The sequence below is a fragment of the Saccostrea cucullata genome, unplaced genomic scaffold, assembly GCF_032062105.1.
Source record: "Saccostrea cucullata isolate Sc308-1 unplaced genomic scaffold, CSIRO_AGI_Scuc_v1 ctg10208, whole genome shotgun sequence".
Classification (NCBI taxonomy): domain Eukaryota; kingdom Metazoa; phylum Mollusca; class Bivalvia; order Ostreida; family Ostreidae; genus Saccostrea; species Saccostrea cuccullata.
Genome location: NW_026930851.1, coordinates 28225 through 43406, shown reverse-complemented (window position 1 = coordinate 43406; position 15182 = coordinate 28225). Strand labels below are relative to the sequence as shown.

The 15182-nt window shown below is 34.2% G+C and overlaps 1 protein-coding gene across 2 annotated transcripts in view; it reads right to left on the bottom strand.

Annotated features, from left to right (window-relative positions):
• Positions 1 to 4601: 4601 nt before the first annotated feature.
• LOC134230323 (uncharacterized) overlaps positions 4602 to 15182 on the bottom strand; it is a 36331-nt gene continuing 25750 nt past the window's right edge. For both annotated transcript variants that reach the window (XM_062712089.1, XM_062712090.1), the window contains 3 exons: positions 14886 to 14972; positions 10627 to 10779; positions 4602 to 5192 (listed from right to left, as the gene is read on the bottom strand). In XM_062712089.1, the coding sequence (XP_062568073.1) occupies positions 4984 to 5192; positions 10627 to 10779; positions 14886 to 14972 (449 nt within the window). In that variant the 3' untranslated portion in view covers positions 4602 to 4983. The remainder of the gene's footprint in view (positions 5193 to 10626; positions 10780 to 14885; positions 14973 to 15182) is intronic.

The following is a 15182-nucleotide window of genomic DNA, read 5'->3' as shown; positions in this document are numbered from 1 at the left end:
TAAAGCCAACAAGTTCATCAAAATGTAAAAAAAAAAAAAAAAAAAAACGAGAGGTACTGTGAGCGATGAGCTCACTAAATGATACCCCCGCCTCCCATATGGTTATAACTGGTGAAAAAGTCCATCTTTTCCTGTGGCCGGGAAACCCAAAATATCTGTCGGATCAAAAAGTAAAATAGGAGGTGCACAATGGCAATACGTAATAAAGATTCTGTGAAAGTTTCATCAAATTTCATTCAGTGGTATGAGAGGAGTTGCGGATATGAGATGGGTACCCCAAAGCGTAACAGACGGACGGACGGACAGACGGACAGACGTACAGACGGACGGAATTAACGATTACTATATACCCTCCCGCTTTTCAAGCGGGGAGTATAATAAAAAGAATTATTTAACTCTAAAACCTCAATCATATTTCCAAAAACGACCAACGACCGACGGCTATTGAGGCAAAAATAGGATTTTTCTGGTGACAGTCCGCTTTTCATAGGTCTTTGCCTTGCCCGGTTTTTACCTTTTTTTCCCTTGGCCGACCAATTTTGTGTCTGTAATAATTTTTTCTGCGTCGGTGGCCGATTCCTCCATTTGAAACATCTAGGAATTGGGTTTTCGTAAATGTCGGCTGAAGATGAAAATCAAATTGCAGGTTAGCGAACAATAAACGGGCGACAGCTGGACGACTAAGAATTATTTTATTTTTGAAAATGATCGGCGTTCTTAAAGGCATGAACGGTGTTCATCAAACTCAAACATAAAAAAAATGTTATACGACTTATGCCTAGGTCACATTTAAGCCGATAATCGGGCAACTAATTTTTTCTGGTCTTGTCGGCTGAAAGAACATGATCGGCCGACATGAGAATCGGGCGACACGAAGCAGTCACATTAATTCCCAGGAACACTGGTGACTTGGATAAATAACACCAAAAAATCTTTTTTTCTTAAAAATCAGCAATGTTTTTCATAGATTAATAATCAGATAGGTGACGTAAGTTATGTTTGCAAAGCAAAGTGGCAGAATTTTGTAAGATTGTTACTCAATCTTCAAAATGTGTGCAAAATTTTGTATAGAATTGCATAAAAAACGGCAAATGGCGTATATCTAAGCAGCAAAGAATACTTAAGATTTCTTTATATCTTAATTATTTATGTTATTTCCGTTCAAAAATATATATCAATCCATGCATCAAAATTTTGTTTGTGTTATGTATCCTTGATAGGTTAAATATTCACAAGTCGGCCAATCGTCGCCCGATCATCGAGCTCTGAGCTACATTTTAATTTTAACCGTCGGCCGAAATTTTGGATATCCTTATAGTCGAACGACAGACGAACGACTTAATAAACTGACCGCCGATGGTCGAAGGTTGGTCGACGGATAACTTCAACTGAAGAAATCGGCCACCGACGCAGAAAAAATTATAACTTGGACCGATGGACTCAAAATTGGTCGGCCGACAAAAAAAGAGGTCAAAATCGGGCAAGATAACGGCCGATGAACTGCCGACTGCCATCCGAAGAATCCAATTTTTGCTTCAAAAACCGTCGGCTGCAGTTCGTTTTTGGAAATGTGACGGGGGTTAAAGAGACAACAGATGGACACATTGCTATCGCATAAGTACGATGGCCCATAATGCCTAGGTCACATTTAAGCCGATAGTCGGGCAACTAACTTTTTCTGGTCTCGTTGGCTGAAGGAACATGATCGGCCGACAAGAGTATCGGGCGACACGGAGCAGTCACATTAATTCCTAGAAACACCGTTGACTTGGCTAAAGAACACAAAAAATCTTTTTTTTTTATAGAAATCAGCAATATTTTTCATAGATCTATAATCAGAACGGTGACGTAAGTAATATGTTTGCAAGATAAAGTGGCAGAATTTTGTAAAATTCTGACCAAATGTTGAAAATGTGTGCATAATTTTGTATAGAATTGTATAAAAACGACAAATGGCGCATATCTAAGCAGCAAAGAATACTGAAGATTTCTTAATATCTTACGGATTAATAATTTATTTTATTTCCGTTCAAAAAATATATATCAATCCATGCATCAAAATTTTGTTTGTGTTATGTTTTATATTCACAAGTCGGCCAATCGTTGTCCGATCATCCAGCTCTAAGCTTCAGTTTGATATTAACCGTCGGCCGAAATTTTATACACTCTTATTGTCGAACGACTGACTTTAAAAACTGACCGCCGATGGTCGGACGATGATCGAAGGTTGGTCGACGGATAACTTAAATTGAGAAATCGGCCACCGACGTAGAAAAAATTATAACTTGGACTGATGGACACAAAATTGATCGGCCGACAAAAAAAGAGGTCAAAATCGGGCAAGACAACGGACGATGTACTGCCGACTGTCACCCGAAGAATCCCATTTTTGCTTCAAAAACCGTCGGCCGCTGGTCGTTTTTGGAAATGTGACTGGGGTTTAAGCTTTCCTTATCTCAAAATAAATTTCATTTATTTTAGATTGTGCAAAACGACATAAAGAAAATACAACAATTTTTAAAAAAAGATGCTTGAGTGTACAGTTTACACAAACCTGGAAGGATAACTTTCATCTAATATTTATTTTAATAAATATACTACAAGAAGATTCATCTATAATCGCTAGTACTAATATTAAACAATGCATTAATGTAAGCAATGATACTATAATAACAAATAACTGTAAAGTCTCAACAATTAAAATTATCTAGATCAAAATTTACTTTCAGTAAAAAAAATTCGAAAAATGGAAAAAAAATTGTTGTCATCATTGTAATCTTTTTTAAAGAGACATGGAGATCTGTTTAAAACTAAAAAAAATTGAAACGGTTTAAAAAGAGTTAAACATGCAATCTTTATTAAAATTTTCTTTCTTTACAAAAACCTCAAAAAAGATTTTATCTTTCTGCTCTGGCTTAATTTCTGAAATTCTCTAGACACTAGGGAAATACTTAAACTAGAACTACTGATTCTAAATTTGGATTTTCAATCTTTTGATTACTAGTAGTTTAATTAGTTCGTCGCACTACCTCGCAATTTTGTTTTCAAGACTTAGATTACTATCAAATGAATGTGGATTTTAAAAAAGGTAATTCCCAAACAAGAGGCCCATGGGCCTTACAGGTCACCTGAGTATCATGTACCAACTTTCCAACAATTGAATTTGGTTCGTGTTTTAACCATAGGCCATGAAATTCACAGTTTTGAAAGAGGCACTAATGCTTATCATAATTATACACTTAGAATGCTTACTATAGCTACTTAATACCCAGAGATAGATCAGAGTAACAAAGAGAAAATGCACTTCCACTTTATTACCAAATGTGCACCAAGAAAATGCACTTCCACTTTATAACCAGTTGTGCACCAAACCTACAGGAACCACTAACCCTTAGGTCACATTTTTCCAAATTTTGGAAATTTTATTTCATCAAAATGGTTGATTAATATCAAAGAGGAGATTTCAAAGCATTAATTTATTATCACACTATGTAACCCCCCTCCCCAAGAACCAAGACCCAGGGGGCATGAAATTAAACATTTTGCTAGATGCACCTTTCTTTAACATAGATATAGAAACCTAGATTATTGGCCAAGGAGCAAAGGAAAATATTTTCAGAGAATTAATGTATATTTACTATATAATTCAAAGAGTCCCCCCCTTTACACAAAAACCCCTGACCCTGGGGCCATAAAATTCACAAGTTTGGTTGAGACACTCTTGCTCACTATAAATATATACTAAGTTAGTTTATTTAATACCTAGGAGCAGAGAAGATTTTACAAGCATTAATGCATTTTCACTATATAATCAATAGAGCTCCGCCCTAACACCAGAACACCTGACACTGTGGACATAAAATTCACAATTTTGGAAGAGGCACTCTTGTTCATCATAACTATATACTTAGTTTATTTAATACCAAGGAGCAGAGAAGAAGATTTTAAAATAGTGAATGCATTTTCACTATAAAATCAATAGAGCCTCGCCCTAGCACTAGAAACCCTGACCCTGGGGCCATGAATTTCATAATTTTGGTAGAGGACTCAATGCTCATTACATTCATGCCAACAGTTTGACTGCTTGATGTCCAGGAGTAAAGAAGATTTTTAATGATTTCATTAATTTTAGTGGTTTTGACCCCACCCCCCAGGCCCTAGGGGGGGGGGGGGGTACCATAAAATTCACAATTTTTGTTCCCCTTCACCCAAAGATGCTGTACACCAAATTTAGTTGAAATTGCTTCAGTGGTGTCAGAGAAGAAGCTTAAAACACACGACGCACGACTACGGACGAAAACGGATAGCAATAGGTCACCTGAGTGACTCAGGTGACCTAAAAATGAATGCTAATTTTGTTCATTCTATATACAATATATAATGCTGGATATAAACGTAAATCACATCAATGCTCTGTAAAGAAAAAAAAAATACAAGTACACTAAGCTCTGACTCGAACACATATTTTACAACAGACTCGAGATCTACAACATAATTTATTAACAACAGAACTCTTTTTTATGTTCTATTCATTTGACAATTTTTTAGGCACATACTGTTGATATTATATTGAATTAATCATACATATTATTATACCTTTATTAATTTCGAATCATAATCTTCGCTATAAAACTTTTGATTTTCTGAGTACATGTAATGCTTAAATGTGTTTCACTTTGTACGAGTTTGTACGCATTCAGTATTGAAGAAGCGTACTATAAGGTCGTGTCTGTCCCATGAAAATATGAATGAATATAAAATAATCACACATTTGAACGCGTTTAATTCTCGTGAAATTTTCAAAGTATTCGTTAAAATATAGTAGCATTTTACATTCCTTGCACATGTGTGCTATTGAATAATACAAACAATGGGTATTTATTTTTGTTTACTTTGTGCTAGTGTTTGTTTCTGATACACTTTATCACTGCTCCTACAAGACGTAGGATTGCGATGACTGCAGAAACAATACTAAAAATGGCTTCAACTGAGAGACATTCTTTCTAATTGCTTTGAGCACCAGGAACGAATTTTCTCTAGATAGTGCTGGTTTCTGATACACTTTATCACTGCTCCTACAAAACCTATAGCTGTGATGACTGAACCAATAATACTAAAAATGGTTTCCACTGTTGAGAGACCTTCTTCCTCGTTGAGACCTTCTTCTTCCTCGTTGCTTTGAGCACCAGGAACTGTTTTAACAGATATCCACTGTTTTACTTAACTTTGTGATATTCCATTTATACATTTACGACGGTTGTCCAAAAAAGTTGTAGACAGGGAAACAATTTAGTTTATCTTTCCTCAATTTAATTTCTTTCTTCTTTTTTTGTCATAGCAAAAGGTAATATTTTATGATCATACATTTCAAGTTTCGTGATAAAATCACATTTAATAAGAAAATTATGAAAAAATAAAGAGAGCATGCAAGTGTACATCGGCGCATGAAAGCAAGCGTTATATACTTCTCTTATATGATCATGATATCTTTTTCTGCTTCAAACACGCCCTTTAACATCCAGTAACTATTTTTAAAGTGAAAAAAAAACCACTCTTGACTAAGGAACTTATTTAAATTCTGTACTAACCTTTTTTTTAGCAGATTTAAATTTCAGTCAAAATTAAGTCGAAAGATCACCTTACATTGTAGGCACCAGAAAATGCACCTTTTTGACGTCGTTCATGGCCCAAATCTTTCCTACTGTCTGTGTCTATGGACAGACGAAATGTTCCTCAATAATATATAATTTTTTTTAAGATTTTGTCATTGAAGTATTGCTTCTTTAACATGATTACTCAAAAAATATTGAGGTACCTTACCAGGATCTTGTGCAAGATACCAGAGAATTGCATTTCTTATATAATCTTTTAAGCAAAAAAATAATTTGCCAAAATAACATTTTAGTGTTTCAAAATTAAAAGAAAAAAAAAACAATTAGAAACCGGTTTAAAAATCAGAAAGTAGTAATAATTTGTACAATTATAGGAGTTTTATGAAGAGACTTACTTTTACATTTGACAGCTGACTTTTACATTTTAGTGATTGGAGTTTGTCTCTGTGTAAATTGTAAAAGTCAGTCGTCGATTGTAAAAGTAAGACTCTTCATGAAACTCCATATTTCATACGTTGTGAAGATAAACAAAAGAGAAATTTGGGGAACGTATCGTCTGACCTTAACAAACAGTAAACTACATTTTACATGCGGGTACATGTATATATAATTATGTTCGGTATGAGGGAAACTATCATTGAATCTCATACCATTTAAAAACAACTTCTCTACTAGAATCAAGTGTGTTTTATCACTGTACTCTCTTTCCCGTCTCTGATATATATAAATCATATTCAAAACAATTTATTACATCTCCGTTCGCCGTTTAAGCGTTTGACGACGTAAGTTTCATCAAACTAAAGATTTCAACAATACATTTGAAAATCTGGACACCAGTCTGCTTATTATGCTATTTATATGGAAATTTTCATGACGTCGGACGTCATTGTTTTTCAATGTCTGATTCCTCCACCTCATACACATTTTTTGAAGAGATTCCTTAGACCTGCGTACGGACTTAAACCTGTCTTGTTTATAACTTTACATTGTCATGAACAGTGGCTTTCAATGCATATGATATTTCAAATGGATTTATACATTGGGAGACATTCTCGCTTGATTGTGCCAGCATATTTAATTTTTGAAGTTCAACATCTGATCAACATCAGTTTTGGCGTGAATGTATTTCACTCCTTGACTACAAATCGACATTTACTATGCATTCTCTGAAACGTTTTTGCATTAAAAACCAAGTTATCTGGATGCGTTTTATTTCTCTGTAACCAGTTTAAACATTACCCGATGTCTATACCATTTTTTTCAAAACTTTATAGAATGTCCGAAAAGGAAACCCCTTCCCCTTTTCGACGTCATTTCAAGGCCTTATTTGTTTGGACACAACATGTAAAACGTAGGATAAAATTTTATATAACTTCCAGAATGAGGTAATAATACTCCGTATTTTATGGATTAGTACTGCTCCAAGACGTACCTAAATTAAAAGGATTTTTGGATGTCAAATGTTTATATCAAAAGAGTTTTTCCTATTTACATTGAAGTCGAAAAGACGTCATGTTCGAGGTTGCGCCTATAAACATACCATTGCTTACAAAATCATTACTTTTTTTATTAAAAAAAATTATTTGAGGTTTATTCTATAGATATAGAAGATGATGCTATCTAGATATTTTAAAATTCTTTGATTTACCTGAAGCGGTTTTAATTTTGTGACGCTAGTCCACGAACTTTTTGATATATACCCCCTAGTAGTTCCAAAGAAATAAAAGCAAATGTAATAGTATTATGCGTAAATTATTCCAAATTTTGTTCATGCGCCGACAAGCTAAATCGGCCTTCATATAAATCGTCTCAGTAATATGAAAGAAATATATATTAATTAAGGACAGACGAGATGTGCCTTAATAATAGATAAATTTTTCTAACAGTTTGTCATTGAAGTATTGCTACTTAAACATGTTTACTCACAAAAAATTGAGGTACCTTACCAGGCATTTCTGCAATATACCAGGGGTAGTTTTTCTTATATAATCCTTTGGGGAAGAAAAATAATTTTCCAATTTCAAATGTTTAAGTGTTTGGATTTTTTAAAAAAGGTTTAGAAACTGGTTTAGAAATCAGAATGTTACTAAAATTTTGAATATTTTTTATACATTACGAAGATATACAATACAGATTTTGAGGAACGTCTCGTCTGACCTTAAAGAGAATTCACAATATTAAAGAACATTTAATATATATAATATGAGAGATATATATTAAAGAGAATTCATAATGTTAAAGAACATTTAACATATTATGTCTATGCGGAATTTGGTTAGTATTGGTTTCACATTAAAATAGATACTATCATTGTCTACGACTTTTTGGGACACCCCTCGTATATATTAATTTATATAAGCTGTACCAGCTATGCAATAATCATTAGTTGTTGCCCCCTTTTTTGCTTAAATTTACATTATTTAATCAAAAACAAGTTGAATTTGATAAACATATATGCAACAGGAGCGTCCTGTGTTAAGAAAAACAACAAAGTAAAGGGATTACAAAAGATTGCAAACTAGCAAACTAATACAAGAGGCCCACGGGCCTTATAGGTCAAATGAGTATCAAGAAACAACTTTCCAACAATTAAATTGATTCCTGTTATATCAAAGGCCATGAAATTCAAAATTTGAAAGAGGCACTATTGTTTATCATAACTATATACATAGCTTATTACTTTGGTTACTTAGTATCCAGAGGTACATGTAGACCACTTTATAACCAGGGGCAAAATCTTTCAAGATTCTGGAAAATTTATCATAAATTTTATTTCATCATAAATGGTTGATTAATACCAAAATTAGACTTCAAAAAATTTTCAGACTAAGTAACTCCCAACCTAAGTACCCTGACCCAGGGGCCCTGAAATTAACCATTGTGGAAGAGGAACTTTTCATCATCATTCAAATATACTTCAACATTGGCATAATACCCAGAAGCAAAGGAAAAGGTTTTCTAAGAATTCATGCATTTTCACTATATAATCAGTAGAGCCCCGCCCTAACACCAAAACCCCTGACCCTTGGGGCCTGATATTTACAAATCTGGAAGAGGATCCTTCATCATCATAACTATGCGCATAGTTCATTCTGGAGCAAACCGTTCATGGTAGCTCAGTCTGTAGATCGCTCGCTCCGTGATCGGGAGGTCATAAGTTCGTATCTCGCCGCGACTGATCCTGTCGATAAAATGGGTAGCAACTGTTCCTTCGCCATGCGCTCGGCACTTTGAAGTGAAAGTTGCGGATCCAACGGATGAGACCTTAAAAACCGAGGCTCCGGGTCAGCGTCAGGCGCTGGCACGATAAAGACCCCTCACTGCTCAATGGCCCTGAGTAAAAGGTTTAAATTTGAAGCCCGTCACCGGCATACGGTGACATCTCCATATAAGTGAAAAATTCTCGAGAGGAACGTTAAACAATATACAATCAATCATTCAGGAGTTTTAAAGAATTTTATGTATTTTTACTATATAATAAATAGAGCCCCGCCCGAACCCCTGACCCGGGGCCATGAAATTCATAACTTTTAAAGAGGCACTCTTATTGAACATAACTATGTACTTGGTTAGTAAGTTTAATACCCAGGAGCAGAAAAGAAGATCTTCAAAAAATAATAATGCATTTTCACGATACTATATATACTATACTATAACATGAGTAGAGTATAATATATATATATATACATTCACTTTAGCACCTAAGAAGCCTTACCCTGGAGCCATGAAATTCATAATTTTGGAAGAGGCAGCCTTATTCAACATAATTATGTGTTTTGTTTGTTAATTAAATGTCCAGGAGCAAAGAAGAAGATTTTCAAAGAAATAATGCATTTTCACTATACAATCTATATAGCCACACCCTAGCACCTAAGAACCCATGACACTGGGGCCATGAAATTAACAATTTTGGAAGAGGCAGTATTATTCAACATGACTGTGTACTTACTAAGTTTATTTAATGCCCAGGAGCAGAGAAGAAGATTTTCAAAAAATAATGCATTTTCACTGTATATTTAGCTCCGCCCTAGCACTAGAACTCATGACCCAAGGACTATGAATTTCACAATTTTTGTAGAGGATTCAATGCTTCTTATAAGCATGCCAACAGCATGACTGCTTGATGTCCATGAGTAAAGAAGATTTTTAAAGATTGCAGTAATTTTAGCTGTTTTGGTCCCACCCCTCAGCGCCCCCCCCCCCTCCCGGGGCGAGGGTCAATGGAATTCACAATTGTTCTTCCCCTTCACCCATAAATGCTTGAAGCCAAATTTGATTGAAATTAGTTGTGTGGTTGCAGAGAAGAAGCTGAAAATATTCAAATGTAAACGCACGACGACGGACGAAACGGATAACAATAGGTCGCCTGAGTTTACTCAGGGGACCTAATAAAGTCATTGTAAAAGTAAATACCCCCAGTACTTAGAAATACATTAGACATGCCTGGAAATATGCACCTACAGTGGGGCTTGTTTAACTTCAATTGAACATCAACAGAAATAAGTTTTTTTTTTAATTATACCTTTTAATGATGATTAAACTCGATCTCGCGCTGAAGAATCCAAGATATATAAGCTTGTCAATTTTTTCAAATGCATTTCCTAACATATTCTTGCACAATAAAAAGAATTAAACCAAATAGCATCATTATAAACATTCCTTATATTGATAAATTTTGACAAGATATTTAGATATTTGCAGCCATACCATTTTAATGATAAAATACAAAATAATGTAGCTTTCTAAGATGTATTTGTGCTATAATCTTGCTAATTTACTGTAAACGTATTACATTTAGCGGTGTATTCTTTTGAGCGATTTTGGCGGCAAGCAGAGTCCGCTAATTCAAGTACATCGCTAAATGTCTTGTACATTAACTTTTATAACTATCAACTTCAGATAGCGCTAAATTAAATCTACGCTAACTTGTTCAAATTGAATTTCCGCCAAATATCGTACACGCCAAATGTAATACATTTACAGTATTACATGTCTATATATTTATCATATTTACCATAACATTGTTGGATAGTATTGCTTCCGACAGTTGAAATATGTCCCTGAGGACAAAGTATACAATTTGTCTGACCAACAAAACTTTGGTAATATCCTGGTGCACACCATTGACATCTATCACCAACTTGATATGAACCCGCTGGGCAATATGCTTTAAATTACAACGTATATATATATATAGAGAGAGAGAGAGAGAGAGCATGCGCGGATCTAGAGGGGGTCGGTGGGGTCAGGACCCCCCTGGAATTTGCAAGTTGATTAAATTTATATACTTAAGCAAGAAGAAAGTTACCTTAGACCCTCCACGGAAAACGCCGACCCCCTTGTAAACGCTAAATTGTGTTAAATTGGTATGAAATGTCAAAGCTTTGAAGCATGAGAAGTCAACGATTAAGTGAGAATAGAAGTGAGATACTGTTATTTGGATATTAGTTTTAACAGAGGATTGTTAACAATACACGTTTTTATAACATTAATTATTATTTATAAAGCACATTTCACAACAACTCTTTAGCTAAAATAACTGCCCTAGGTGAAGAAATATCAATATAGAAAGCACAAAGAAATTCACTTTTATATGGATACCCACTTCCGCCCCAGCCCAGGGTTGAACTCTCGACCTTCGGAATCTGTCTGGGAGACAGATTCGTTGGTTGGGTAGAAGAAACAAAAAGTTCTACTACCGTATAGCGGGTTATTTTAGCGGGTGTTATTTTTGGATAAGAGTCATAGCGCATTTGATAGGCATTTTCGCCTACTCTAGTAGTGATTTCTTAAATACATTGTTTGAACGAAATTTTGTCATACAATCTTACTTTATACATGCCTTAAAGCAAATCACACAAAAATGATATTTAGATATTAAAAGTTTCCTCATATAATATATATGAAAATTGTTCAGTTTGAATGGGGTATATAGTAAATACAGAGGTATCCCCCTGAACAATGACAAACTGTAGCCAAAGACCATTCTTGACCAGAAAAACAATTTTTGAATAATTTTTTATGCCCCCGTAAACGACATTTCAGGGGTATATATTTTTTGTCGTGTCCGTCTGTCTGCATGTCTGTCTCTCTGTTAATCTGTCTCTCTGTTTGTCTGTTTGTCCGCAAAAACTTTAACCTTGCCCATACTTTTTGATTTAGTGGAGCTATGACTTTCATTTTTCACATGTGTATGTCTTGTGACAAGATCTTTCTTTGGGTACCACCACATTTGACCTTGACTTCGGAGTTTGACCCACTTTAACACAAAAATTTCAAATTTTTACTCTGGCCATAACTTTTGAACGGTGGATACTACGACTTTTATACTTCACATATATATTCTTTGTGGCAAGACCTTTAATTTGAAACCACCAACCTTGACCTTTTGACCTTGACCTTATAGATTTCCAGACTTATGAAAAATATTAATCTTGGCAATATATTTTCAATAAAGGCTAGGAATTTTATACTTCACATATGTAATCCTTATGACAAGACCTTTCATTCCATACCAATAACCTTGACCTTCTGACTTTTAAAATCTTTTAACCTTGGTCATAACTTTTTAATGGTTAGGGCTAGGGCTTCCATAATTCACATATGTGTTCTTTGGGGAAATACCTTTCATTGGATACCAATAATATTGACCTTCTGACCTTAATCTTGAAGATTTCTATACTTATGAAAAATTTTAGCCTGGTCACAATTGGGAACAGATGGTGATAGGGATTTCGTGTTTCACAATTGTATTTCCAGTTAAAGGACCATACTTCGGGTACAATATATTACATTTTGCATTTAAGAAAAGTTTATTCTTTACTATGTTGCCATACGGGGGCATCCGTGTTTCACAAAAACATCTTGTTTTGCATGTGGTTGCACTTCATCACATTTAGATAATTCTGGTTAAAGGTATATATTGGTTATAGGTGGTCCTCATATTGAAATGTTGAAAATATGTATTTAATTTTTCTTCTCATATTATTTTAAGATTCGACAATCTTGAAATAAATTTGTCCATTTGATTTCAATGACTTCGAGGCGTAATGGTATGATTGTTGATTTCTGTTTTCAATGAAAATGTAGTATTTTGTAAGTGACAACGCTGCTGCTAATGGACATTTGCGGAATAGCGTACAGTGGACAACAGACTTCAGACTTCGGACTTTAAATAAGGGGGAGGATCTCAAGGTGTAGAATTTATAAATCACATTAATTATTTTACGTTTGAATGAATAATGCAATAGCATTTGATATTATGGTTATCAATAAACAACATACTTCTGCAACATTTATAAATAGGAAATAAGGAACACTTGGATTACATTATGTTTCAGTCAGTTTCTTTGCAATCAGAACTCGCATCGAAAATGTGTTTTCATTTTCTCTCTTACTTACATCTTTATTTAATAATTCTTCTTTATACGAATTTTATTATTAAATATTTGACTTTCAAGATTTTTCAGTTTTAAAAATTGTTTTCTTTATGCCTGTTTTAACACCCCCCCCCCCTCCGAAAAAAGTGAAAAGGATGTGCCCTAATGTACAAATGTATATAGAATTTGAAATAAATAAAGAGTGATGTACATTTGACTTACCTGGAAACATGATGCAGATTCCTGATCTACTCAGCTTTCTCAGATTTACACCAATTTCAATTACCTGCTTCAATCCATTTCAATAAGCAAAGCTTATATACAGACTTAGTATCAGAACTCAAACTCTAATTTGGCTAAATAAAATTAGGGTGCAGTACGTAAATTAAAAAGCCAGTTGATCCCACCCTCTCACAAGCACACACGTTTTGGTACAGTACTTGTATAGGCAGTGAAACTATCTTAATATGCAAATGTATCTAAAAGATAGAAATTAACATACACACACCCTTTTGTAAATACACTCCCCTCCCTGAGGATGGAATTTTCGAGTTTAGAATATATTTTCCTTTTTCGGTTTGTCAAAAAAAAAATTTCAGTGAAGTTGTACCTCAACCCCCCCCCCCCCAAAAAAAAATCAAAATCGATAGTGTCTCTTCAGTACATATCTTATATATCTAACGACTATATGTTAACCAATTTTAATTCGCAAAGACTTTATTTTGCGATTAAACAGCGGTGAACTAGTACGCGACGGTCAATTTTCGCGATCAAGCCGATTTTGGATCTGTTATTAATTAACACACAGACTTTAGGGACCGGTTCACGGCGAGGAATATTCGCGATGACAAGGTTCTCATGAACTTCGCGAAAATTTCTCGCACGCCAATAAAAGTTGGTTTACAGTAACCGGAAACATTAAACTTTTAGTACTTTGATTATTTCTTTTTTTCAATATTCAAAAAAAAATGTGAAAACAAACAGTCAAACAAACAGAAAAAACATTTTTTTTTAATCTTTGAAAGACAGCTTTACTTATTGTCATTAAACTTGGTTTCTAAAATAGGCTCATTTAGTATAAGTTTTATATAGTAAAATGTTAAATCAAGTTTCGACAAAAGTCATGCTTTCTACTCAGTTCATTTTCCAACGACAAATGGCCCCGCAAATGGAAATTGAAAAGTATAATGCAAGTAATATATTACCCAAATTTGTGCATGCAGGGCGTAAAACATCCATTATTTAAAAAGGTTTATTTACAGTATATCACATTGATCAGAAGTTGTACTTTCAGTTTGCAAATTAGAAACAAATTAAATGTGAAGTTGAAATATAACGTCTGTACAATTCATTTTCTGAGAATGTAGTTTTTTGTAGTTCATATTTGATACTATTCAATTTAATAATGCTTACAAAAATATAAGTTATTTCGAGACAGTTTAATGTTCAGGAATAAATTCTTTGCAAACTTTCTAATAAAACCAATCAAAATACGAATTTCAAAATTCTTCGATTTAATTTTTTCATAGCTATTAGAGGTTTATACATTTTCAAATGATTTGTTATAAATTATATTTTTCAATTTTTTAAACCGCTCCCTTTAAAAAGTCCGCCTTTAAATGTCTGAAGTCCGAGGTCCGCTGTTCGCTGTACGCTATTTCGCAAATGTCCAATAACAGTAAGTTGGCGACTGACTGTTACCGAGCTAAAAGACTTGAGAAAAGTATAGTAGTTGACAAAGAACACTCTGAGAGAATAGAGATCTGTAAAAATTACGTTTTGTTATATTTTTATAATGACATTAAGCATTATTAATTAAATGCAACTTGTAATCTTTTTCATATTGTATTTTCTAATTTACCGTGGGATGAAGTGAAAAAATTATTGAACTTACCACAATTTCCAAAGTGGTTAAAACTTCCTTCTCCACAAATGGTTTCAGCGGTTATATATACAATGATTCCGTGCACTTCAACGAGATCTGTAAATCAAAGCATTTATTTGCACTGCGACGGAATTTATTCAGATTAATATAAGATTAGTTCTAATGAATATGCTTTCCATAACTCCCGGAGGACCTAGTAGTGAATATCTTTATGCCTCCGTAAACAAAGTTTCGGGGTATATTTTTTTGTTGTGTCCGTCCGTCTGTCTGTCTGTCTCTTTGTCCGCAAAAACTTTAAGCTTGCCC